Below are 27,227 nucleotides of genomic sequence, written 5' to 3'. Positions count from 1 at the left end.
AACCAATTCCACCTTTTAGCTTGCATCGCTCTTCACGACCGTTGTCCGTTTGCGGGAACATTGTAACTCACCGAAGGGCGGACTCAAACAAAGAATCGCTGACCGGCTATAGTATGAGAGCTGATTATCCACTGTGCCCCGTGGCCCACCTTTCCCTGCATATTATTTACTTGTTTAGGACGCGTTATAGGACATACTGTCAAGTCTACCCATAGAAACGTTTCAACTCAACTTGCCGAATGATCATTTTGTTCAGCTCTATGTTTGAGATTTACATATAGTAAGCCGCTCTAAAACGGGGGCTTGAAGTTGACAAATGAATTCATCGCATTCAATAGGTGCAAGACAGGGGGAGCCGATAAGACGGCTTAAATCATTTGGCGAACCACGGTCTCTCGTCCGGATACCAGTCCATGTCGGGTATAAATATGATGATTGCTTAGATTGGCCAGTTGTTTGTTGCAGATGTATGGACTTGATGGGGGTGAAAGCCGTAACCAACCGGGGTTTTATTTTCCTTTGGTAAATTCGAACATTTTTTCGAGGAGTTCAATGTGACGTTTTTGGATCGCGCTTCTAAATATGTCTCTTTATTTCAATTGAACTTTGTGTTACCATTTTTTTTATTACTTGTGTAAATACAATATTTCATGCACGACGGAAATAAAATATCTGAATCTTCCTTTCAGTATGGAGTCCCAGACTGGCTGGTAAGAAAGGAGTTTGCACTAGCTGCCATAATTGATGTCTTTTAATAGAGGGGTTATCTTCAGAATCAAAAAACTGTGTCCTACTGGAAGGGGGACATTGCTTTCGTGTTTTTCAGTGCAATGGTTCTGTTATGTTTGTTTTGTGCTGATCCATATATTTATGCAACCTCCTGACCTAATAATACTTATCTAAATTAAAACGCACAGGTTTTTTAAAATTCAACGGAATTGCGTAAACGTTTTTTTTTGCCCTTTACAATATAGCACAGGGGTGGGAAAATTACGGTTCGGATGAGTATAAATTTTCGCTGAAAATAATGTCATAATAACCTTGATTATTACTTCATGCTTCTATTAATATACAAACGTCTAGCTGATGTTTAAACTGTTTTTAATTCATAGTTTTTCGATTTGAGTAATCAAGTCTATTATCTGTAATTGGGTAATTGTGTACCCCCCTCTTGAATAAAAAAAAGTAACCGACCAGTGGTTACGGGAACCACCCTACGGCGGCGAGGAGACCAGCAATCCTCTAGCACAGGGGTGTGCAAAGTGCGGCCCGCGGGCCAAATGCGGCCCGCAAGGGAAAATTGTGCGGCCCGCGGAGGCAACTGAATAGCAGTTTGAAAAATTTTAATATTAAAAGATAAAATAGCTAAATGAGGATTGGTTCCAGCCTATCAGTTGATGTTGTCTAAATCGAACCTAGAATAAGATTTGACAGCAAATTATTTGGAAATGAAACTTGGCGCATTTTACTGAAAACTGTTCAATCAAGTTACTTCCCGCATTTGAAAAAGTCATGGCTTCAAATATGGCACTTTTCGGTCATCTATTTTTGTTCTAAAATGAGCGTCGCATCGAATTGGTAGCACTTCCATTTATATATTTGGCGGAAAATTTTCATAATAGATTGCAAATTAATTCAATTGTGTTAAGAGCAATGGTGTGAACAGGACCATCGATGTGAATTTTAAGCTTGAATTCCAAACGTTGCAGACTGTGAGTTAAACACGCCTCATCCAAACATCACGATCGCGCATTTCTTTTTCTTTTACCGCACCAGATGATTTACGGTCATCATCATGTACTTGTTATCATCTACCACTTGGAAAAGAGAACACAGTCGTTGGAGCAGACAGTAGCAGTCCAATTACCATTTCAATAGTCATTATATTTGATTTAATCACATTTGTGCACAGCAATATATTTAACAATAATACAAGATGTCATGTTTAAATAGGTTGACCATACGTTCTCCTTTCGGAGGATGTGTCCTCCATTTTCGTCGCAAATTTTACGTCCTCCGAGGACACTATGAAATTTCAAAATTTCCTACTTTTTTACGGGATTAAATATTTAAAATTCTTTTATATTATCAACAGTTTTTGATGTGTTAAGAAAATTTTGAAGTGGGTAGAAAATTATCAACGAGATACCTTAAAAGGCTTAAAGCAGGGTGGTCCAGGATTGGCAACTCCGCGGGCCACAAAATTACTTTCGCATTGTTCGCGGGCCACAATTGTGCCAAGAACTTCGCTCATTGCCTCAGTAAGTCATAACACTAGTCAATTCAGTGACATTAGGGCTGCAACAATATGTCAAAAGATTTTTTGGTTAATTTTATGACGAAACAACACGAAATGCGATTCCTCTCCGAATGCGACCCGGGCCTAGGTTTGGACCACACTAGCTTAAGGTGATACCATGTTAAAATGAATATATATAAGGTGCAAAAAGTTACCCATACTAATCAGGCATTTCAAATCGTAGTAACGGTATGTCAGATATTATTCAACATTGTTATAGAAATCAATTGCTCGTATTATATCCCAATGCTTTTGTACTGTTTATTAACATTTACATGGCATACATATTTTATATCGAAGGAATCATTCCTACTCCGTTTTCAGTTATTACAGCCAGGGTGTACATGTCCTGATGTTGCATTCCTTTCAAATCTCCATACCAAGCATATTTTCACTCCAGTCAAAAGAATCTTTAACTTGATGCTACAAAATAATTTATGCCATTTCAACATCTTTTCTATATTTGCAATGGGAAACAAATCTTATCTTTGTATAAGATTGCATTAGCCCTTTTTCACAAACCTATTAAGAGTATTTCGCATCATAAGCGCTCTTATGACCTCTTAACTTGACCTTACGTATAACAGTATCCAATACTTCATACAAAAATTCAATGTGTGATGCATACTTCCACATTTAATAGTCCATCATATTGCTCATATAAGTCTAGGATTCTACACGAAATTCTGCGATATATCTGAAATTCAATGGTAAATTCCCTACATGACACCTATCACAACTGAAAAACTATAGGTCTACAGCACTCTACAACAACAAAATATATTTAACTCACTAGGGGACAGGATTCAACGACTGTCAAAATGTCTCATATATGAGTGGTGTAAATCAGCATCTTTCTCATGTCCTCACTGATGAAAGTTCATACTTGAGCAATACTCAATTCATTTGCAAGACTCGATGGAATTAAGACTGCAGAAAATCAAAAAACAATTGAGTAATATTTTACCTTTGAACAAATGTTAGTAAAAAATCAAGGATGATTTTCTGGTACATTTCTAGTTATTCAAGCTTTTATCAGATCATCTTTATAAGAAAATATTTATTTGATTTGTTTGAATTTGATACCAATTTTTAACATACCTGAAAAAGCATATTCATGAGCAACATAATATTTTATCATCAATGCAGAATATTACAAACTAACAAAAACAAAATGTGAAATATGTTACAACAATATTCATTATAAATGATAAATGTTAGCTTCAATTTTTGTTTCAACTGTATTTTCGCAAAAAAATACAACATTTTTCCATTTCTCCAACAATAAAGTTCAAAGTTATTGGGTAGTAATATTAGATAGAATAATTATGAACTAAAAAGTATTCTCCAGAAACTAATACTTTAGCTATATATAAATATGATAGGATTTAAATATTCATTCCAGGGAAGAGGGAAAGCCTTTAGGATGGCTTGATCATATGGCGAACCACGGCCTCTGCTCCATGTCGGGTATGAGATTAGATAGCCAGATATTTGTTTTCAGATGCATTAACTTGATTGAAAAAAATTAAATTACTGCAAATATACACAATAATGTTGAATTCGAAACAAAAAACGCTTTGCTCCAAGTAGACCAAATTTACAGGTGAAAATGAAGCATTGTGTGAGAAATTGTCTTGGCAATATAATAGGGCAATTTAATGTATTCCAGTAGTGAGTTTCGGCCTTGGTCTGTGTGCAGTCAAACGCCTATCAGGCAGCTCCTCATGCCTTTCTCGTAATTTCTCAATATTTGCACGTTGAGCTGTTTCAATCAGTCCTTTGAATGTTCTCGGTTCATAAATTGCAAGATTCGTTAGTAATTTATTTGATAGAATAATTTTACAATGACCAAGTCCTGATTTGAACATGTGTGGAGTCACATTATGCTCAGAAGTAGCCGCTGCAAGTCTATTATTACGCAATATTCCAGCAACTGTATCTTTATTTCGGCGGGCAAAATACTGCTTTTTCAATGATTTTCTTAGTAAGATTGACATTAATCCAGTTCGAACACGCAATGACTTGTAAAAATAATGCTTCGCTTGTTCCTTCAATTTTTCATGTTTATACCATCGAGATAATGGGTAGGTCCGAGGCTGTCGAAGCATTTGAATGCATGTCAAAAACATACTTTATGTAATGATTAGGAGTATTTTCTAAAATAGACAAAAATTATTTCAGAGTGCGTATTGTGTACATCAATTCAACACAAGTAATAACACTAGAGATTATACGTAACAAACTGAATAATACTACACATTTAATCTTTTAGAGTTATTGTGTTAGCATACATAAAAAAATCAAACTACAATCGAGTGAAATTGAACACATGAGCCAGTACTTCAAACATCAATAAAAAAATACAATCCACAATATAGCATCAACTTATGATAACCAAGAGGAAATAGAAGTATAAATAATCAAAAATAATAATAGGTAGAACATTCATGCAAATTTTAAAGTTTCTTCATTTTATGACAAGTTTTTTTTTCAAATATTATTACATGTGTATTTCAAAAACCATGATTAATACAAATCGCTATGTACATATAAATTCTCCGCTATTGGAGTTACTGTGATATATTACAGTAAAAAGTAATATATATTGTTTCAATAAATATTTTGTCACAAAAAGTAGAACTATCTGATAATTGCAATTCTTGATGATTTCAATTACAGTATTTGTTCCATTGTGTCTTCTCGGTTGACAAATTCTGGTCATCGAAAATCGAAGCAATCCGTATCCATGTTCCATTGCACTGCTTCAATGCATGAAAATCATTTGCTGAAGTTACGATCTGACTAGAGACTCCGGTAAAACCATCTCAGCGTTAAGAATTCCAGCATATGCAATCCACTCTTGAGATGCTTCTTAAGCATGCCCTACCGTGAAAACCAGTAAAATCTTCAACCTTAACCCAAACCTATCACCTGTGTGTTTTTATTTGAATCCATTGAAGTGGAGAAAACAACCAAGCATCTAAAAGTTAGTTAAACTATACGAACACCTCCAGCTTTCTAGAATATTTTTGTAATTCATATACAACGTTCCCCTAAGCCCCCTTAAATACCAAGACAAAGAAATTGACATGTATGGTAAAGCAGCGTATGATGCTAAAATAATTCAGCTTATTTCAGATATTTAACAGCACTCAATTATCGTATTTGCTCGTTTTGTAGCCCGGGCCCATATTTTTTTAACCAAACTCACTAACCGGGCCCTTATTCAAGCACGGTCGCTTGTTATTTTTAAAGTAAAATTATACACAAAAATTACGGTATCTTTGTTATCTACCAGCACTTAAAATTCAACAGCGTTGTGACAAAAGCGCTTCTTATTTCCTATTATTCTCTACCACTGAAAAATCAACTTTTACATCGGGCGGGTATTGAAGCACCGACCCTTATTTATTTTTATGTTCTGTTCACACGGGCGGCTATTCAAACGGGCTTTTAATCAAGATCGGGCTGTAAAACGAGCATATACGGTATGCCTTAGATATATGTTTAGAGGCCAATTTTGATATTTTATTCAATGATGTGGTATAAATTATATTTTTTTCCTTCATAAAAGGGGTGATATCAAAATAGAATAATAAACAGAAAAATCAATTCAGAATTCGACTTATTCAATCATAAATTATTATGGACAGCAACCAAAATGTTATTTTTGTCCATTTCATTTCATAGATAATCCTATATATTGACAGGAATGACATATGTTCAAAAATCTAATGAGAGGTGTTTATTTTGGAATTGTTATTCCACAAATTAGACTGCATTACAGTAATCTTAAATAATGCAACCACATCCTAGCAATTATCTTACTTCAAGATATTCGATATACTACATTATACCAATTTAAATAACCCAGAAAATAGTCAATTTTGACCTAAATCTTAAGAAAGTATGTATATAAAAAACATACCCTGTGTCTCTTATAAACTACTCTACTCAACACATCAATATTGCTTTTAAAAAATAGTTTTGAGCCCAAACAAATCGTGTAACATTAAACCGAGCTATAACAGAATGATATCTGCTTTAATTTATTCCAAATTCCTAAGTCAGTTTCTAATATGTTACAAAATTAATATATCATACACCTTACTGCAGTACTGCCTTAGTTTTGTGTAACTTAGCTTTCAAGTTCAACATAACATGTCACATTAATGACGAAAGTTTAAAGTTGTACTAATCCCACTGACCGACTTAATCAATGACATAAAACATGAGCTAACAAACTGAAAGACGCCCTTGGAACAGTGCAGATATAACCATGTTGTTTCGGTTTTAATTTATTACCCATGTCTGGTGATTTACATATATAGGCTTACTAGTAAAATGTTAAGTTCAGATAGCAGCAATTGTTCGAGTTATAAACTGATAAACAAGATACTGGTAAACTGAAATAAGTGTTAGAATTGTCATTTCTTATCTTTTCAAGATCTGGTCTAGTCAGTTGCATACACATTTACCACTCAAATTCATCTTCTGAGAATACAAATGTCAATAGGGAAATTGACTAAATTAATTCTCTTGTTATGATAATTGAGCCTTGATAATAGAGATGATAAGATGCTAATTAAGTGATCCCTTGTTTCAACTCTGTCTGCAAATAATAAGACCAGGTCTTGAAAAAATGCAAAACCAACAAAAAACACATTTTAACTTTACTTTTCATCAGGTTTATTGAACACATAAGTCAGCCCACATTTTCCACAATATTGCCTATCGAAATGACTTGCCATGAAAACACCGGCACCACATTCTTCCATAGGACACTCACGTCTGAGACGAGTAATCTTGCCATTGTCATCGACTTTGTAGTATTTCAAAGTAGCAAGCTTTACTTTCACTCTCTTGTGCTTGATCTTCTTTGGGGTGGTGTAAGTCTTCTTCTTACGCTTTTTACCTCCTCCACGGAGCCGGAGCACGAGATGAAGCGTCGATTCTTTTTGTATGTTGTAATCACTCAAAGTACGTCCATCTTCCAACTGCTTTCCGGCAAAAATCAAACGTTGCTGGTCAGGTGGAATACCCTCCTTGTCCTGTATCTTCTGCTTAACATTCTCGATACTATCAGAGGCTTCGACCTCGAGAGTTATGGTCTTCCCAGTGAGGGTTTTGACAAAAATCTGCATGGCTGCTGACTAAATAAGCCCAAGCGCGACTCACACAGAGAAAAAGAACGTTCTGAAAAATTCCCAACGGATGCCAGATATTACTGAATTAAAAAATGTAGGTTTTTGCCAGAAACAAGATTACCATTTATTTACGATAAGTTTTATTTTAAGAATTGCATAAGTGAGATTTTTTAGAACATTGTTGAATAATCTCAATTGATTTGTTCTATTATAATTGTGAAAATTATCATTCAGTTGAGCACTTGAAAGTTATCTTGTAATTATCTTTAAATTATTGGAAAATAAAAGAAATTACAATTTTGTATTTAAATAAATTAAAAATAAAGATTGCAAGAATGAAATAATATGGCAAGGTAAATATTTATCTAATCAAATAAGCGAGCTGAATACTGAAGAACAAACTCATTGCTTAATTCTGGCAACGGTATTAGCTATTACACGCCTGGTACTGACATTTTACCTCCATATCGCCGCATGCGGAAGAACGACCGACTTGCATATGCTATTATTGTATATCTTATTAATTAGAACTATTACTTAAATAATTATTTATTAATAATAAATTATTAAACATTCTAACTAGTTAAAAGTTTTATTTGTACGTCATATTTTATCAAGTATGACGTCATTCCTATTCAAAAGTCTGGGGGAATCACCTCTGCCGTTTCAACATCGCTGAGGAGTACATGCGTTGTCTGATAATTTTGAGAAAGTTCGTTCAGAATTACCGATTATCAAATTACCGAAATATGTCTTTATTTAATTACCCTAAACCCAGAAAGGATACTGTAGTTGACGATTACCATGGAGCGAAAGTGAGTTGTAAAATTCAATTTATTTGCCATTTATGACTTTGTTGATAAAAAAGCCCCTTAAAAACTGACGGATTTTCAGGTTTTCAATTTGTATATTTCTGCATTTAGGTTCCGGATCCTTACACATGGATGGAAGATCCAGATTCAAAGGAAACAAAAGAATATGTTGAAGCACAAAATAAAATTTCCATTCCTTATTTGAGAAATTGTTCAGCTAGGAACAAGTTTCATGCCAGGTAAGGTATGGCTGTATGGAAAGCTTATTAAAGTATATTTTATTCGATACTTATTCACATTTTTTGCTTCAACCAAGGCTTTCTACTTGCAGCCACTGTTGTCTAATGATATGCAATGAGCTGCTATTATTTTGGAATGCTATATGAAACCATCGTCTTATTTGCCAAGTAGCGTTAATAGCCAGAAAACTGTTAGAGAGGTTTGACTAAAACCTAAATTTGCTTTGCGCTTCTATTTTCGATTCAAACCAGGTTTAAACTTTGGTTCAATATGGGCCAGATTTAAAGCTTTTATGCACTGACATATTAAAACCATTTATCAAGAAATCATAATCATTGGTAACTATTTTTATGGTGCTAAATAAATATATCATTGAATAACAGCAAAATCGCGCACTGAAGTATCGAAATGCAGATTTGATTACCAGTTTTATGGTTGACTGTTTTGTTTTAAATAGCTAACAATATCTGTATGCAATTTATCCACAGAATGACGGAGTTATACAATTATCCCAAGTATAGTTGTCCATTTAAAAAAGGAAACAAATACTTTTTCTTCATGAATACTGGATTGCAAAATCAAAGGTAATGTTTGCTTATTACTATAATTCCAATTCATAGTAAATAATATCATATATGGGTACTCCCTTAGAGTGTACCAAGTTAGGGTTAGGCCATAAGTTTATTCAGATTTTCCTTATTTTAGTTCTATTTTGATTTCGGGAACTGTCTGTGTTAGCTAAGTGAATGTACTCCCTGCTCATAGCTTCCGTCCCTTTATACAACTTGATGAAAAGTGGGTGAACAAAATTATTTACCTTCATATTGGTGTACGCACTTCTGGAGTGCCAATATTATATGCATATACCTTTTTACTGAAATGTGTGGACATTGCTTTCTTTCCACTATAATTGCTTTTTCTCTGTTGCCTCGATATTTTTGAGTTTGGCAACTAGCAATTAAAAATAATGATAGTTTCATATTTGTTAAAAAGGAAGCCTCTACTTCTAGTTCAAAATTCAATGTTGGTAGACTGATTGTTCAAATTTTCAATATTAATAATTCCCACAAGATTGGGTTATATACCAGTGATGGCTGGCATTTTTATTATGCTTTACATTACTCCATTTTGCATCGGATTTTTTTTAACTCGGTCCTTATTTTACCAGTCTAGTTACAGGAACCCATTGCTCTGAACTTTTTTTTCCAAATAAGGCCCTGCCTGTGCAAGCAGCACCTGGTATATAACAATTTTAAGGAAGGTAGTAAATAATAATTTTGAAAAGTTTTGAAATCAATTCCTGTTCGTCATTGCGTATCTAATTTATTACACCCTGCATGAGTTGCAGGGGCGTAGCCAGAGGGGGTCGGAACCCCCCTTTTGAAATGTAAAAAAAAATCATTTTTTGTAGCTTGCAACTCGACTCTTGAAAACCTATGTTTTCTGGCCCCCATCCAAATATTTCAGAACCCCCCCTCCCCCTTGAAAAGTTCTGGCCCCTGGTGGGGTGGTAGGTATGGGATTTGACCCGCAGGTGTGTACTCTTGATGACACACGATGGTTAATGGTTTTATTACTTTGTTGAACAGCATTTTGTATTGTCAAGAAACCTTGATGTCAGAACCGAAAGTTTTTCTTGATCCAAACAAATTATCAGAGGATGGTACATTGGCATTAAGAGGAAGATCTTTTTCAGATGATGGGTCCTATTTTGCTTATGGACTGAGCCAGAGTGGTTCAGACTGGACAACAATGAAAGTGTGTGATTTCTATAAGTATTCATTACCCAAGTTTAAATTGTGTTCCCCTATGATCTGTGATTGTTTCTACTGTATTTTTTTTTTGTTTTTATAGAACAGGGGTGACCAAACTCCTTTGGACCGCGATTGACTAAAAGCGTCAAAATTGCTAGCGATTGATTGGTAGGTAATAAGGTCATACACAAAAACAAATGAGTATTGAATATGCAGATAACTGCACACGCACATACATGAAATTCCGCTGCTGCCGATTGACTTGGTTCTTTGGGGCGCATTCTTGATAAAATCGGCACAAACGTTCGTATTTTTTATGTTTCATTCAATTTGATAATTTGATTATGTAATTGTACCCAGAGCAAATGTTTTATCAAGTATTTGAGATTCATTCAAATCATACAATTCAGATTTATGACCTGCCTAATTTTTATTTGTAAGTGTTGAAAATTTCTCAAAAAATCTTGCCAAGTATTCATGTATTATCTGAAAAAGCGAATAATAAATATTCCCAAACTATAAATGTTACATGACTGCTCAAACTTCAGTATCTAATTTGCAATTTCCTCAGAGTCCGATTCTTCGCTTGCTTGAAATTAGAAAAAAAATTGACATTTTGAGCGATCGACCTGTTGGTCACCCCTGTTATAGAACATGAAGTGTAATTGTGAATAATTTTGCGAGTGTTGTTTTTGTTTGGGTTATCGATGTTATGAAAAAATTGCTTTTCCTTGCAAATATTGAACCAATCTATTTCAAATTAATTTTGTAATATTTTCAAATAATATTTTTTTTTAATTTCAACCGTTGTCATTTTGTCTTGGAAACCTGGTCATATCATTGACTTTTTACAATCATTGTCAATTATTTCTGATGTAAATCATCATATCCTGTAAGTGCAGTCTACAAATTTTGTTTGTAATTTAAGAAAAAATAATTCTGTTGTCAGAAGAGAATTCAGTTGCATCAAATCTATTTGACGTTTATATACTTGAAAATCTGTATTCATGATATGAAACTTTTTGTTTTTAGTTTAAAAGAGTTGAAGGATCATTAGACCTACCAGATACATTAGAAAGAGTGAAATTCTCCTGCATGTCTTGGACTCATGACAACAGAGGGATATTTTATAATGTAAGTAGGTTTTTAGTTCATTGATAGTGTGATAACCTCAAACTCACAGGTTCATCTTTAATATAGACTATGCAGAATAAGAACGTTTTGCCCGATGAATCTTTTAAATTTGTTTATCTCTGTAGTAGAAGTAGAAAAATTTGATAAAACTCTTGTCTGTTTGAATATTCTAATTAAATTCTGATTGAAGCAAATTTTTTATCTAGAGTTATCCACAACAACCAGGAAAAGCAGATGGAACAGAAACTACAGCTAACGTGCATCAAAAGGTTTGCTTTCATTTTCAAAAATTATGAAAAAATTGTTGGCAAGGAATATTTATTACATAGCATGAAATGGGAAAAATTGAAAAGACCTATTATAAGTGTGTGTCACAAGATGCTCTCATGCTAATAAAATATTAATTCTATTTCATTGTTCCGTATACCATGGCCATATTGTATTGAATTGTTGGTATATCTTCAAACATCTCTTTCCCAGGGATATACTTACCGATATGTCTTTCTATTTTAGCCGAAGGCCAAACTTCTGTAGAACATTTAATAATATTACACTGAAATTTCATTATTTTTGCAAGTTATGCTGCATAGGTCACAATAAATTTATATCACTCTTGTTTTTGTCTCAGCTTTACTACCACGTACTTGGGACTCCCCAATCTGATGATATTCTTTGTGCTGAGTTTCCAGATCAACCAAAATGGATGAGGTTTGTTATGATTTTGTTTTTTAGTGACTAGTGGATGCAGCAAAGACCTTTCCCAGTTGGCTTGGTGTTAGTGCATCATGCGAAGCATTAGGAATACGCTTGACATCACATCTCTAATAACTTATGATTAAGTTATGAGCTTAACTATGTTCAAGAGGATTGTCTGGACTCCTCTCCATTGTGGGGTAGTTCATGTAACCACTGGTCATTTATGATTATGACTTCTTCCACTCTGCCGCCATACATCTAACAACTGATTACAACTACTAATCCTATACCCGACATGGGCTGGTAACCGTCAAGAGGCCAGGGTTCACCATATGATTAAGCCGTCTTATCACTTTCCTTTTCCCCAGGATAAATAGAGTTCCTATCCTAATTAACTATTGTATATCCTCGCGTATAGGCAGTGTTTAAAACTCAAAAAAAGTTGTCAAACCAAGGGGTCGGCTTGTCTACACATAACTTTGATCGCACTAAAAATCCGGCTTATATGCGCATAACTATGATCGCACTAAAAATTGGGCATATACGCATATAACTTGATCGTACTCAAACAGAATAACATTGTGCTAACTTAATTCCAACAGCTGTAACTCGAACCATGCTAAGTTCTCACAAGAAGAGCAGGCACGTGTACCATAAAGCAGCGCTGGTGTGCTGTGGCAGAGATAAAAGTCTGTGATTGGTTGTCATACATGTGATCGCTTGCGTGTTTTGTAGGGTCAGCTTGTCTTCAACTTTTATGAATTCACCTTTAACCCTTTCCATGCGATTTTTATTTTTTATTAAATAATCGTATTTGCTACGCCGATTTTATGCTATTGTACCCACACAACTAATCGATCGACTAACGAAAAACTAATGATCCTCTGCTGCCCACTGACGGCTTGTTGGAAAGCTTATTTAAAGAGCTTGCAATTGGCGATTAAAAAAAAAAATTTTTTTAAAAGTGGTGGTCTGAGTCACAAACCGGATAGAAAAAAGGCATTTTTTTTCTTGGGAGTTGGAACTTCAAACCGTGATAAAAATAGAAATATTCGCTAAATCCTTTACTGTTACTGCTTCGTGGTTGGCAAACAATAGCATAATATTGCTGTAGCAATTTCGTGATCTAACTCAAAATACTTTAGTAGATGGAAGGAATAATATGTCTTCTATTACCACTCAAAAAACACCGAAATTTGCATAAATTTCAAAAACACTCCCTCGTTCCGACGCAAATAAAAGTTCCGTCGTGAACGAAAGCGAGATTTATCGTCGCTTATGTTAATCTCGAAGAAAACTTCTTATCAATAAACTAAAACCCGGAAAAACTAGACCAACAGTTTGCGACCGATTGCTAAATAAAACAGTGGATTACATCAACGTACCCGCCACAATCTAGCGACTTTTGTCGCTGGTACGTATACGTGCCCACCGCACGGAAAGGGTTAAAAAGTCGTTTTTAGGGGGTTGGCTTATATGTGAGATCAGCTTGTATGCGAAGATATACCGGTACATAATATATGTGATTAAACACTATCTAGCGGAGCTGAACTATCTGATGATGGAAGATATGTTTTACTATCTGTGAGTGAAGGATGTGATCCGGTTAATAGATTGTGGTACATCGATCTTGAATCAATTGGTGGAAAGATAACTGAAGGGCCGCTACCATGGATTAAACTTGTAGACAATTTTGATGCTGAATATCAAGTATGTAATAATTTTGCCCTAAATTGGATGATGAATTACTAAGCATCAGAACACACTTGTTATGGCATCGCACCACTGATTACCCTGTGTGGGTTTGCATTCGCGAATTCAGTGTGAAATCAATATGTGCGAGGGGGGTTGCTGGAAAATATAACAACTGGTAGTTAAATACAGTGTTATCTCGGTAGTCAAACATAATTCGTTCAGGATTATTTTTTGTTCAACTAACGATTTCTTTGAGGACTGAAACTTATTTTGCCATGAGAAACAATGGTGATTATTTTAATTCGTTTTAAACATACCCAAAATATTAACAAAACGTGTACCTAAATAAATGCTCATAATAAAGATAAAAATCTAATGAATTTTATAGCAGTTGCTGTACTGGTTACTGTACTGGGCCGATTTCTGTGGGTTCTATGAGATTCGTTTTTGTGTAGAACGACGTCATCAACAATTTCTGTTTGAGGCCTGACTAGAATTTTTTGGTGTACTGCCGAATCGTTCGAGTGTCGAGTCGTTTGACTAACAACAGTAACAAGATATCATTGGTATCTCATATTCAACATGTAATGGTAACCATACAAGAGCCCATGTTTTGCCATATGTTTAAGTCGTCTTATTTTAAGCTTTCTTCTCTCCTGGAAAAAATATGAAAATCTAATCTTATCCTGCAGATGCGCACAACTCAATTTTTAAACAATATCGTTTTGTAATGTTGTTAGCATGATGACACTGATGACTCGGTCATAAATAGCATTAATTACTGTTGTATTTGTGGATATCTTTGGACTGGCTCAAAAATAATTCTAAATACTATGCAATCTTGTTTGAAATTAATACTTTACAAAAATTTATTCCATTGCTTCCGAAAAAAAAAAAAAAGTTAAAATAACACAGGAATTCATTGTTCTGATATAATATAACATCAGTAAAGTAAAAGTAATGAACTCTACTTTTCTGTTTCTAGTACATCACAAATGAAGGTTCTATATTCACATTCAAAACAAATCTGAATGCACCAAGATACAAGTTGATCAACATAGATTTTCTCAATCCTGACATGGTAAGACAAATTACTTCTCGTTTGCAATCATAAAGCTTGTTTTTTTATCAAAATTTTCAGCCGTTAACTAAGTTTTATGATACTGCATTCATTTTCATCCAACTAACAAACTAATTTAGAAATGTTATTTACGTATGTGAGACATGGAGCTGTGTTGTTTTGTTGAAGTTGGACCAAATCCGACCATCTAATTATTTTTCCACATTATAATTTTCTAATACCTCACACGAATAATAAAATTTAATTTTTCCAGCTTATAATTTTTTTGAATTCAGTTGCTAATATTTATTTAAAAGTTTTTAAGTTATTTGACTATTCATTTGTAAATAAAGAACGCGATTGTTGTTAGTTCGTTGTTAGTTCAACCGGGGCCGCGAGTTAAGAGTTTTCGATTTCACATCTTAAATACCCCTGACCCTTTGTACCAGTGGTTTTTAAGTTATGTTTGTATATTAAAAGTTTAATATTAAAATCTAAAATTCTTGTATCATAGCTAGGGCCGAGTATTTTGAATACCTGAAGATTCCAAAATCGAATAGGATATTTTTTTTTTCGAATCGAATTTTAGGTTTAGGCTGTTGATGGGCGCTAGATGCTTTTAGTCACTTCTTTTCTCCTGTTTTTTATTGGCCTTTGCTGCTGCCTTGGTTTCTTTCACATTCCCGCACATTTCAATAGTTTCCTTGATGACTTCAACAGCAACAGTCTGTTTCATGTCGCGGACATATATTACTGGACATGAGTACTTACATGGACATGAGTAAATTACAGTTCACTGAGTGTTTGTACACAATAAATAAAAAAAATTATAACCAACTACAAAGGAAAGAGTCATATATCAGAATGACATTACAAAAATATGACTTCGCTACAAAAAATTGGGGAATTTACCTCAACTTTTGGCGATGATTTGAAAATTTTGTTTGAAATGATTTGAATATTTTACTATTCGATTTTATTTCTCACTTTTGTGAAACTGCTTTTGGGCTAAAGTTTCATGGTACTGGTATACCAAAAATGGCAATGGCTATGGAGTGGGAGCTGGAGCCACAGTTTGGAAAAACTGGAGCCATTGTGATTTCAAACCAGACCCAAGCCACTGCACATATCCATGGGTTTAAAATCTCTGGTTGGTAAGCTTCCTGAACCTATTGACACTACGTTATTCCTCACCATAATCAGTTTGTGTTATGCTCCTAACTTGAAAATATGCTCGATTTATAAATGGCATAGTTTGCGAAAAACTAGCAATGTATCCTGTCCTAAAACATACAATCATATACAAATAATACATTCAGGATAACTGGAAGAATTTGATAGATGAGCATGACAAGGACGTCTTGGAATTTGCCAATTGTGTCCATCAGGATAAACTTGTTATTGAGTATCTATCTGATGTCAAGGTATGAATAGCTGTTATTTTCTATTTTTTTTGGAAGTGTTAATGGTTAATAATAACTGTGTTCGTCTATATTGAGTATTTTGCTATTTCTTGTTGAACAATTTTTTTACAGTTTTATCACAATATCATAATGGGATTCGTTGCCAGTAGGTTTCTTCATTACTTCGTTACAAGATAGAATTACAGTATTTTCAAACTTTGAAAAGATGCTATGCTTATTCTTAGCCTCTGGAATATATATATATATATGTAAAAGAACTTTGATGTGCCCCGTGCAACTAATGGTGGGCATATGATAGTTTAATAAACAAAAAAAAACACTGCCAACATGCACAGGTTGGAAACAACTAATGATATCGGCATCCAAAACTTTGGGGAAAATAAAGAGTATTTGCTTTTTTATTTTATTGTAAAACTCATTTTAATTTTAATATGACTAGCATCTCAATATGGATTTATTAATTGCAATTTATATCACTTTGAAATAAGAAATCTTTTTTTTTTTGCAAAATTGAAAAGTCATCAAAAAAAATTAAAATTCAATTTCTCACGCTTTCCTTTTCATCCAGAGTGTCATGCAACTGCGGAAGCTACAAGATGGAAGTTTGATTAAAACATTTCCATTGGATGTTGGTTCGTTAGAAGGGATTTCGGGGAGAAAAAATCAGCATGAATTATTTTATAAATTCGCTTCATTCCTTTCTCCCGGTATCATCTATCATTGTGATTTGGAATCTGAAAATATGGAATCTACAGTTAGTAATACTATATTGCTTTTTCATGATTTCATTATTATACATTATTTCATCCAGAACCACTGGTTCTCAAACTTTCTTGATTCGCGCCACTTTTTTTTGAGAGACTCTAAACCAGGGGTGGGCAGATTACGGTGCGCAGGTTTGATCCGATCCACGGGAGTCTTTCATTCGACCCACTTGTGTCAGCTGAAATTAAGACTATTCTTTTATGGATATAAATTTCTGTTGTAAATATTGATGAAAATAACGTCATAATGACCCCGATTCTCACACTGTGCTTTTTATTAATATATTAATATTAGCCAGCTGTTGGACTAGCTAGCATAAATAAACCTTTTTTTTATTGATAGTTTTTCATATTGAGTTTTAAGCCTTCAATCCAGTAACCAAGGCCATCATGTGTAACTGGCCCACTCAGAATTCTAATCACTCACCGCTGCTCTCCAAGTTGTGGCTTGAACGCCACGCCCAAAAGCTGACTAGCGAAATCAAAAGCATTACAGTCAAACTTCTTTGAATTAATGTGATCATTACGGATGGTATCTAGTAAAGGCCTTTGCTAATGGCCCACAGACAATCATTCCTTGGCCCCCCTGGGGCCCAAAGACCCAGCCTGAGAAACTGCATTAAACTATAAAAAAAAAAAATGACTGCCAGTACCAGACTAACATACATGTATTTACTGTACTGTATGCACAGTATTGTATGGTATTCATAATAAGAATGGCATATTTTGAAAAAAAAATTAAACTTTTCTTGTTACAGGTATTCAGAGAAATCAAAGTTTCTGGATTCGACAGCAGTTTATTTGAAACTAAACAAGTTTTTTATCCAAGCAAAGATGGAACTAAAATACCAATGTTTATTGTCCAGAGAAAGGTAATTGTTTATACTAATGGTTCCCAACGTTTTATGGCTTGTGGCCCCCCACTGGAGACTTTCAGCGCTCATGGCCCCCTGTTTACCATTCCTGTGTTATTTATAGTGTTATTGGTAGATCCCAAATCCTATTATGTTCAAACAATTCATGCTCAACAAGATAGAAACACTGTGTTAAATAACTTTGCCAAGCAGAAATGAAATTAGGAAGAACGGGGAGTTTTCTTGTAGAGGGAAATGTAAAATCCGTTCTTCGACTAGCACTGTGGCCCTCCTCCAACCGCTCTGTGGCCCCAATGGGGGGGGGGGGCGAGAAGTTGGAAATCTATGGTTTATACATTCAATGATACATATTCATTTGTATATTTTATAATTATAATGAACACCACCCAACATCATTTGGAGCATATTCTAGAGAGAACATAGCTCTTGTGGAACTTTTGGGTACAAACCGACTAGCGGTTATGTGAACTATCCTACAACAATGAGGAATCCAGCAATCTTCCAGCACAGAATTATTCTCAATTCAAACCCACGCTGAGTAATCAAATATGGATGACAAGATTATAACCAACGCTTAGCATGATGCATCAACCGCTGCGCTGATATAGCTGGTGTTAGAAAAACTATATAATTTGTTAACACTGGTTGTGTTTAAAAAGGTAGGGTACGCCCGTAGTGTGTGTACCAGGTTAAGGTTAGGCCATAAATTTATTCTGATTTTTTTTTTAGTTCTATTATGAGTTCAGGGACTGTCTGTGTTAGCCAAATGAATATACCCTCTGTCCATAGGCTTCCGTCTCTTTACACAACACAATGTAAAATAGGAGAACAAAATTAGTTACCTCCATATTGGTACACACACTTCTGGAACGCCGAAAGTAGAGCTATGTACTGTCTGACTGGAGGTTGCTAAAATAGTTAAGCCAGTGCTCCAATCATTATGACTGAGACATTCATCCACAAAATGTGCAAAATTGATTTTTTTCTATAGAAAGTTTAATTGTTAACCTGTTCACTGTGAAATTGTGATGGAAATGACTATTTTGCAGGGGATTAAACTGGATGGAAGCCATCCCTTATTGCTGTATGGCTATGGTGGATTCAATATTTCAATCACACCTACCTACAGTGTTTCCCGTGTTACATTTATGCAAAATTTAGGAGGAATTGTCGCCATTGCAAACATTAGAGGAGGCGGGTAAGAAATAACAATTTTTTTCCCAGGTATTTCACTTGCTGAAATTAACTCTAAACAAGGTTCTTATGTCGATAAAGGCTCAAAATTTGATTATTATAGTGTAATTGTACAAGATGCGGACATGTACATGTGCGTCTGCATGGTTTCTCTATAACAAAATTAAAGTATATTAACATGGATTACATGCATCTACAATCCTAAAAAGCTTTTGATAGCAGCAGTGATACTTCAGAAGTGGAGCGTAATTCGTACAGGATTGTTATTCAACTACTACTTTGTTCGAGTACCGAAATTTTTATGCCATAGGAAACAATGGTTATTATTCCAATTCGTTCTTACGCTATCGAGAATGCGCAGAATATTAACAAAGTGTGTAGGCCTACCTAAACAACAGTAATTATTTAGATGTGTACATAATAAAGATTAAATTATGAAATATTTTGTATTAGATTCTGTACATTTGTGCAAATTTTTATGGGATTTATTTTTGTGTGCGATGATGTCATCAAAAATTGCGCATCTTGTGGCAGTTCAGCTTTCACATCAGTCGTGTTGATTGATCTTCTGGTTGTTTACTGCGCGGTTTGGGTGACGTCATCTCACTCGACGGCACGGCCAAGGTTTTGAGCACCGAATATTCGTTGAGTACGACAGCAATTTTGACTAGAATTGTATGTGTATTTAATGTATGTAATGTATATTTACGAAGTAACACGCTATGATTTGTTCATCTCCAGCATAAATGAGCTCGCAGCAGTTTGGATACCGAGTGGTACATTACTTAAAGTAATACAAGATAGGTTTAATTCTTACTGTTTCAGAGAATATGGGGAGACTTGGCACAAAGGCGGAATGTTGGGAAATAAACAAAATTGTTTTGATGACTTTCAGCATGCTGCTTTATACTTAATAGAAAATGGATATACATCTCCAGATAAGTAAGTTCATTTTATTTTCAGGACAATTGAAAAAATGACTGATATTTACTAGTTTCATTTCATGATTGAGGTATGAATTTGTGATTAGTTTTTTTACTGAAAAAATTAAAAATTATGAAAATAATTAAAAAATAATATCAATATAAGCAGATTTTCAATATGTTTTTTGTCTTTTCCCTCCTAAAACGATCTTTTTATGTGTTATTTTTATAAAACTACACTTCCATTTTCATAATTTAAAGTCTGTTAGCATCATCCTAATCAGGGGTGTGCAACGCATGTAAAAATAAAATTTTTGTGCATGCAACTACTAGATCGCCAATGTTAAATGAAGATGCGGCCCATAGTTTCACTGAAGGTTGCAAACCTCTGATCTAAATTCTAAATGATGCCGAATTTTAGGAATTTTCTCTTGACTATATTTTGTTAAGGTTGACAATTAATGGTGGATCGAATGGAGGTTTACTGGTTGGTGCGTGTATAAATCAAAGACCTGATTTGTTCGGATGTGCTGTGGCTCAAGTTGGGTATGTCAGCAAGATTCTTAAGTGAACCTGCTTATGAAGGATTCTTTTTTATTGAATCTTTTTCAGTTTATGTTATTTAGTCACCTTTAATTTATGTACCGGTACTTTTAAATGTTTTTGTAATTCTGAAGATAACTTTGTACTCTGTAGTGTGTGTACCAGGTTAGAGTTAGGCCATAATTTTATTCCGATTTTCCTTATTTTAGTTATATTACGAGTTCGGGAATGTCTGTGTTAGCCAAGTGAATTTACCCCCTGCCCATAGGATTCAGTCCCTTACACAACTTGATGTAAAGTAGGCGAACAAAATTAGTTACCTTCATATTGGTACACACACTTCTGGAGCGTTGATAACTTGATATATCGTACATTGGCCTAATTATGTCGTCTTCATCCTGCAACTTTTTCCACAAAGATGGTTATCCTTATTATACACCCTTTCTTCCAGTGTCATGGACATGTTAAAATTTCATAAATACACAATTGGACATGCATGGACGACTGATTTTGGATGTTCTGAAAAACATGATCAATTTAAATGGTTGATAAAGTGAGTCTGATTGTTCAATTTCACTTTTGAGATTCAGGATTACCTTCTGTATTCTGAGAAAAACCCGACCCAATTTTGTTACATGCGTGGTGTCAAGTATTCTTCTATTTCCTTTAACTTTGATAATAAATTTTAAAATATTTACATAATCCTTTTAAAGATTATATTGAAAACTCACATTTGAAAAAAAATCTTTTTGTTAATGTATGTTTCGTTGTATCTCTGTGGAAAAGCATTTATAGAAAGCATGCTTCGGTACTCAAGAAGAGTGTCATTGAGTTATATACACGGTGACCCAAATAAGAACCCAGCAAATACTTTCATGATTTATTTTCATTTTGTGCACTCGATTTTCTGTGCGTTTATGATTGTACGCAAAAGTATCAGTAATCTAGGGTGCTTTGCACAAAAGTTATGTTTTCTCGGGGATATGTTTCAAATGACCGAGTTCTATTTTTTACTTGAACCACCCTGTACCAATAATTTTTTACATAACATTTATTAAAAACAGATATTCTCCTTTACACAATGTTCGGGACTTTGGAAAAAACAGGCAACAATACCCAGCGTTATTACTACTGACAGGTGATCATGATGACAGAGTTGTACCCCATCATAGTTTAAAGTTCATTGCCACAGTACAAGAAGTTCATGGGTCAAGGGAAACACAGAGAAAACCTTTGCTGATATTGGTTGACACAAAGTCAGGTCATGGAGCCGGGAAACCTACTTCGAAAATTGTAAGTTTGAATCATTTTTTGGATTGTATTACTTGTATAATTCTTGGATAGCTTTCTTCGTTTTTATTTTGTGATTTACGGTAATCAAAATTTAGGGTGTATTTAATTCGTCCAAATCCAAACACTTGATACTTGTCTATCAGTGAGAATAGATGAGTGTCAGTGACACTTTGGGGTAGCGCACTTTTCATCGGATTAATTGAGAAATTTACTCAGGGAAATGGTTTTCTGTCTCAGCACCTCCGATTACCCTGTGGGTTCACAGGTTCGAATCCTGTGCGATAGGATTGCTGGACTTCTCGTCGCTGGAGGGTGGTTAATGTAACCGCTGGTCGGGTGCAGATGCCTACTATCAAGTCCATGCATCTGAAAAACAAATAACTAATCCCACATTCGACATGCACTGGGAACCGGACAAGAGATCATATTTCGGCATATGATTAAGCCATACTATTTTTCGACTCTCCTCTCCCCCGGGATAAATATGTAAATCCTACCCTAGCCTAGGTTTTGGTTACAATTCCCGCCTGTAGCTAATACTGGATTGGTTACCTGACAAACAGTCATTGTTGCACACATGTTTACTCCGTTTCATTTTTAAACTTATCCTTCATGATAAAGTTGGAAAATTGTAACCTTAATTTTAATACTAACATACAAATCAATTTCTATTTTCTTGTCTTGCATATTGGCACTAGTTACAATTTTACAATTTTCTGTCTTTTTTACGTCAGATTGATGAAGTTGCTGATTTATTTGGATTTATCGCTGAAAACACAGGAGCTACGTGGAAATCAGAGAAATCTGAGGGAGACATTATCAATTCTAAGCATTGATTTTTATTCAGGGTCCTGGGATATTCCAAACTGATCCATCTTACAGAGAAACAGGATATATGCTACAAAGTTCACTCCTTAAAATTTACATATATCATGATTTCACTTGATAAATGGATAAACATTAATTTAAACTATCATAATTCTTAGAAACATGTCACAAATATCATCAGCTTCAATTAGACAAGATTCTTTAAATAAATATTATCACAATTTCTGCTTATGTTAGAAATATGAGATGTAAAAATAATTAATGCAGGGTTTTTGAACCATTCTCTAATTTATGCTTTTTTGCACATTTCGGAAGTAAAATTTACGTTTACATTTTATTTACATTTCCACCTGGAGTAACGACACTCTAATACGAAAATTATATTTAGGATTTTCCTAGTAGATGTCAAAAATTAGTTGAGTCATAATAGGGAAATACATAACTAACACCCAGACGTTTTCTCTGACTGAGGGCCTAATAACAGTTATCAGAAAGGAGGACAATGGGATTTGCTATGTGCTCAGCATACCAACATTTGATAATAAAAAGAAAACTGATTGGCTATACGTGTACTTGTGAAAAATTTACAGTTTACCTCTGCTTAATAAGAACTGAATAATGGCGCATTGGCACTTGATTTATTAAGCAATTATGAGATTATGTCGTGTCTTATAGTAGCATTAATTTTTTTTAATATTATTAGCTTGGTAGAATTCATTATCAAATTTTTATTAGCTTTTTCATGCAGTCATGCTATATTTTAGTCTCTAGAATTAACATGCTGCTGTTGGATTGTGGTACATCATTTACTGTTTTTTAGTGCAGTTTTGCAGTACAACAAGATTGCTTGAACAAAACTCAATTCATTTTAAAATAGTCAGCATCTCTTTAAAGAGATGTGGGATCGTATATTTGAACAAGCCAGCATCCATGTCCGCATAGATTTGATGTTGAAATATAAAATCGTTCACTTGTATCCAAGATTCATTTACTCTTTAAGTATCTAGATTTTAGACCAAGATTCGGCATCATACGGCCCGCGGCGCTTCACTGAATTATAGTAACAAAACGGCTGTTTTGACCATTATATTCTTTAGTAACAGAATTAGTTGTGAGACATGTGTATACTTAACTATATTATAACCTAACAAGTATATAATTCACAATTTTACTCGTATTCAAATAGAAGTTTTTGAGACGCAATGCAATGCGCGATATAAATCTATATATTATATTAGAGAAATTTATCACTGCTTTATTTTCTATAAAAAGTACCTTCTGAAAGAAAACTATCCAAATTTGACAAACCATGCGAAAAAGTTTGCATCGATGTTTGAAATTGTACATATGCGTGCGAACAATTATTTTCGAAAATGAACATTACAAAAAACAAGTTGAGAACTAGAATTAGTGATTCCTATTCAGAAAATGTTTTAATCTAGGCTTCATCCAGTTTGACGCCTGATGTCGAAAACGTATCAACCCGATGCAATATCTACTTCCTCGGCTTGTCCCTTGCGATATATCCAGCTGCCATGACCTCTGGGATATATTCTTAGGTTCAGTTTAGAAATAAAAGCCAGAATCTCGTATATCGGTGCAGCCGAACTAAAACCCAATTGTTTCGTTGCTATTCACCCCATTTCTACTCCCTCCTTCCCCATCAGTTCTATTCACTTCACGGTGGCGGGCGTGAGCTCGTGCCAGGAGAATCCGACTGTTCAATTAAAACAAAGCATCGCGGAGACCGCGAGAGGATTGCTGAACTTCTCGCAGCCGTAGGGTGGTTCACTAATCCACTGGTCGGTTACGGCTTCCTCCACCATAAAGTCCATGCTACCGAAAACAAGAAACTGGATAACAAATCTTATATCTGACATGCACTGGTGTGAAAGGCCGCGGTTCTCCATATGATTAGGTCGTCTTGTCGGTCTTCCTCTTCTTTTGGATACTATGTAAATCCTATCCTAATATTAAACAATAAAATCGCCCCTTTTGTGCGGAGAGACCTGCTACCAAGGTTTGAACAGTGTATATTTTTTCACCCATCCCGACATTTGCCATCAACTCGATGTGTTTTATGTGAAGTTTAGGAACCTCGTTAATATCAAACAAAAAAGTCTCGTCCCTCTTTGGAGGAAAGACCTGGTGCTAAGTTTGAAAAATGTTCATTTTTAGGTACTCCTGAAGTATGCGCACCAAGATGTCGCATAACCTGAACTCTAACCTGGTACACAACCTGATTTCAGGTGTGCGCCATCTTGGTGCGCATACTTCAGGAGGTCCCATTCTTGAATTATGTCGATATATGCGAAATAGGCTCATTTCAGGAATTGATTAGGCCTACCTATGAATACAAAGATCAACACAAAGTGCATTGAGTAGGCTACAGTGTAGGAACCTTAATAATATGAAAAATCGCCAGGCTTGTCCATGTGACATATTTTTCTGTCCCATTCCTATCCCATCTCATAGCAATTATGCCTGTCCCATCCCACCCCATGGGATTCCCATTGAAATACAGTTTAATAAAGATTGTTAAATTCAGGTTTAGCGCCTACTAAATAGGACTACATGTACGAAGGAACATGCGAAACAACAAAATTTACAGACTTTGTTAACTTTATAGTAAAGTTGCGTTTGCTGCGAATTCTTTCAATAATTTAAAATATGTTCACCATAACGACTATTGCATAGTCAATGTTTGTAGCAAATGTAGTTATTCTTACATTGAACCAGTAATAGCGCTTTAGGCGTCACTGCTTGAAGACCGAACAAGGTCCCTCGCGACTCCTGTCGCACAACTATCGTTATTATTATATTTATTTCATGTGCCAATTTTTTGTGCATTTGATGTTTTTTGTGACGACGAATAAATGATTGATTGGTTGATTGATTGATCATATTCATAACTATTATACATGTGTCCATCAGCCTCTTCACGAGGTATATTGTTAGTGCTGAATATATTTTGCTCTTCATAACTAACAAGAGAGCTAGCCTATGCTCAAGTATACGGGACGAAATCCATAGTGTCCATCAGCCTCTTCACGAGGTATATTGTTAATGCTGAATATATTTTGCTCTTCGTAACTAATAAGAGAGCTAGCCTATGCTCAAATATACGGCACGAAATCCATAACGAAATGTTTTACTATCATTTCCCCGAAAATCATACGGTTTTCGTGTTCCATGGGAAATACAAATGTGTGCTGTCCCATTCCATATCATGCCTGAAAATCGCCCTTGGGCTGAAACACGTGCTGTTGAGGTTCAAAAAGTTCAATTTCTTTAGTTTTTTATTTAGGTTTTCCGCCTCCTATTTCCATACATTCCCGAAATATGGCATTTCATTTTCAGTAATAGAATATGCATGAATACAAACATTTGTACTCATAAAAAACCTTATTAACATCACAAATACCTTTAATGGCTTTATTATTTTATTTCACAAAAATAACAAATACGTCTTCATTTTTGTACTTTTATTTTCATTTGCCCGAATGTTTCGCTTCGTCGCACACAAAGGCCCGCCAATTACAAACTATTGCTTACCCTTACAAATTTGTCTTGTTGTTGACTCGACCCGGTACCGTACCGGTACAGGTAATCAATCAATCAATGCAGTGCCGTAGCCAGATAAGTAAACGGGTGGCGTACCGTACCGGTACCACCGCATCTGTTGGTATCCAGGTACTGAGATATCGTAATAGAGTAGTACTGCTGTAGACTAAACAATTCATACGGCTGTAATATTAGTCTGAATTTAGTAGAACGGTCTAGCCAAATACTGAAATAACACCGAATTACGGTACCCCGGTACATGTAAACGTAGCTACAGGAAAATGTCAGAACGTGTAGCAGCTTTTGCAGACCTGTATTTTCAGAATACTGGGTTACTTTAGGTAGTGTCATTCTCTAGTACTGATATTGTAGTACAGTACTGCAGTAGTACATTAGTACTAGGTACGGTATGTTACAAAAAAATTAAAGTTCATCGGATTTAAATAAAAACTGCACCAGTGGATAGATCTAAGTGAAAATAAGAAAACAATACCAAGTTTGCGAAAAATGGTCAAGAATTAACGGAGATATCTGCATTTAAGTACCCCGACTCAAAAACTGTGACCGCGAGAATGTCGGACCGATAAACAACAGAATGTATCTCGGCTATTTTTGGAGGTAATCGAAAAAAATTTTGAACGAAAAGTTATTGTGAATAGAAGAACCTAATGCAAAAAAGTTTACAAATTCTTTTTAACGATATTAGCTGCTTTTCAATTAATTATGTACGAGAAAGTTTCTGAACTTTACATAACCTCTGGTCGGCAACGACTTTCCCAATACTGCAATACGCAAGTCCCCGCATACGCGGCAATTAACTGATTTAGCGTTTTTCATATCCGACCTTAATGAACGATTAATTATCATTTAATATTCCTTAACTCGTAGGAGATTTACCGCGCTTAGTGAAACGCAAAACGAGAGAAATCGCTGCGAGGGAAAATGTCGGCATTCAGTCGATAACTGATGCGCGTTGACA

The 27,227-nt window shown here is 34.9% G+C and overlaps 4 protein-coding genes across 4 annotated transcripts in view; 2 read left to right on the top strand and 2 right to left on the bottom strand.

Annotated features, from left to right (window-relative positions):
* Positions 1-27,227, top strand: part of LOC120332448 (proteasome subunit alpha type-7-like) — a 139,531-nt gene that overhangs the window by 43,230 nt on the left and 69,074 nt on the right. The gene's annotated exons all lie outside the window — the stretch shown is intronic.
* LOC120333028 (large ribosomal subunit protein bL20-like) lies at positions 3,958-4,431 on the bottom strand. The gene has a single exon (XM_039400377.2). The coding sequence runs from the start codon at positions 4,429-4,431 to the stop codon at positions 3,958-3,960; it is 474 nt and encodes a 157-aa protein (XP_039256311.2).
* On the bottom strand, positions 6,585-7,496 carry LOC120332476 (ubiquitin-ribosomal protein eS31 fusion protein). The gene has a single exon (XM_039399726.2). The coding sequence runs from the start codon at positions 7,444-7,446 to the stop codon at positions 6,976-6,978; it is 471 nt and encodes a 156-aa protein (XP_039255660.1). The 5' UTR covers positions 7,447-7,496; the 3' UTR covers positions 6,585-6,975.
* LOC120332772 (prolyl endopeptidase-like) lies at positions 7,986-24,625 on the top strand. The gene is made up of 18 exons (XM_039400086.2): positions 7,986-8,264; positions 8,373-8,500; positions 8,990-9,085; positions 10,091-10,259; positions 11,288-11,389; positions 11,596-11,658; positions 12,018-12,097; positions 13,627-13,795; positions 14,766-14,861; positions 16,160-16,264; positions 16,833-17,018; positions 17,787-17,900; positions 18,953-19,101; positions 19,923-20,039; positions 20,471-20,566; positions 21,015-21,116; positions 21,628-21,856; positions 22,591-24,625. The coding sequence occupies exons 1-18, from the start codon at positions 8,136-8,138 to the stop codon at positions 22,690-22,692; spliced, it is 2,232 nt and encodes a 743-aa protein (XP_039256020.2). The 5' UTR covers positions 7,986-8,135; the 3' UTR covers positions 22,693-24,625.

The sequence above is a fragment of the Styela clava genome, chromosome 13 (assembly GCF_964204865.1).
Source record: "Styela clava chromosome 13, kaStyClav1.hap1.2, whole genome shotgun sequence".
In the NCBI taxonomy this organism is placed as follows: domain Eukaryota; kingdom Metazoa; phylum Chordata; class Ascidiacea; order Stolidobranchia; family Styelidae; genus Styela; species Styela clava.
This window is presented reverse-complemented; position numbering and strand designations above follow the sequence as displayed.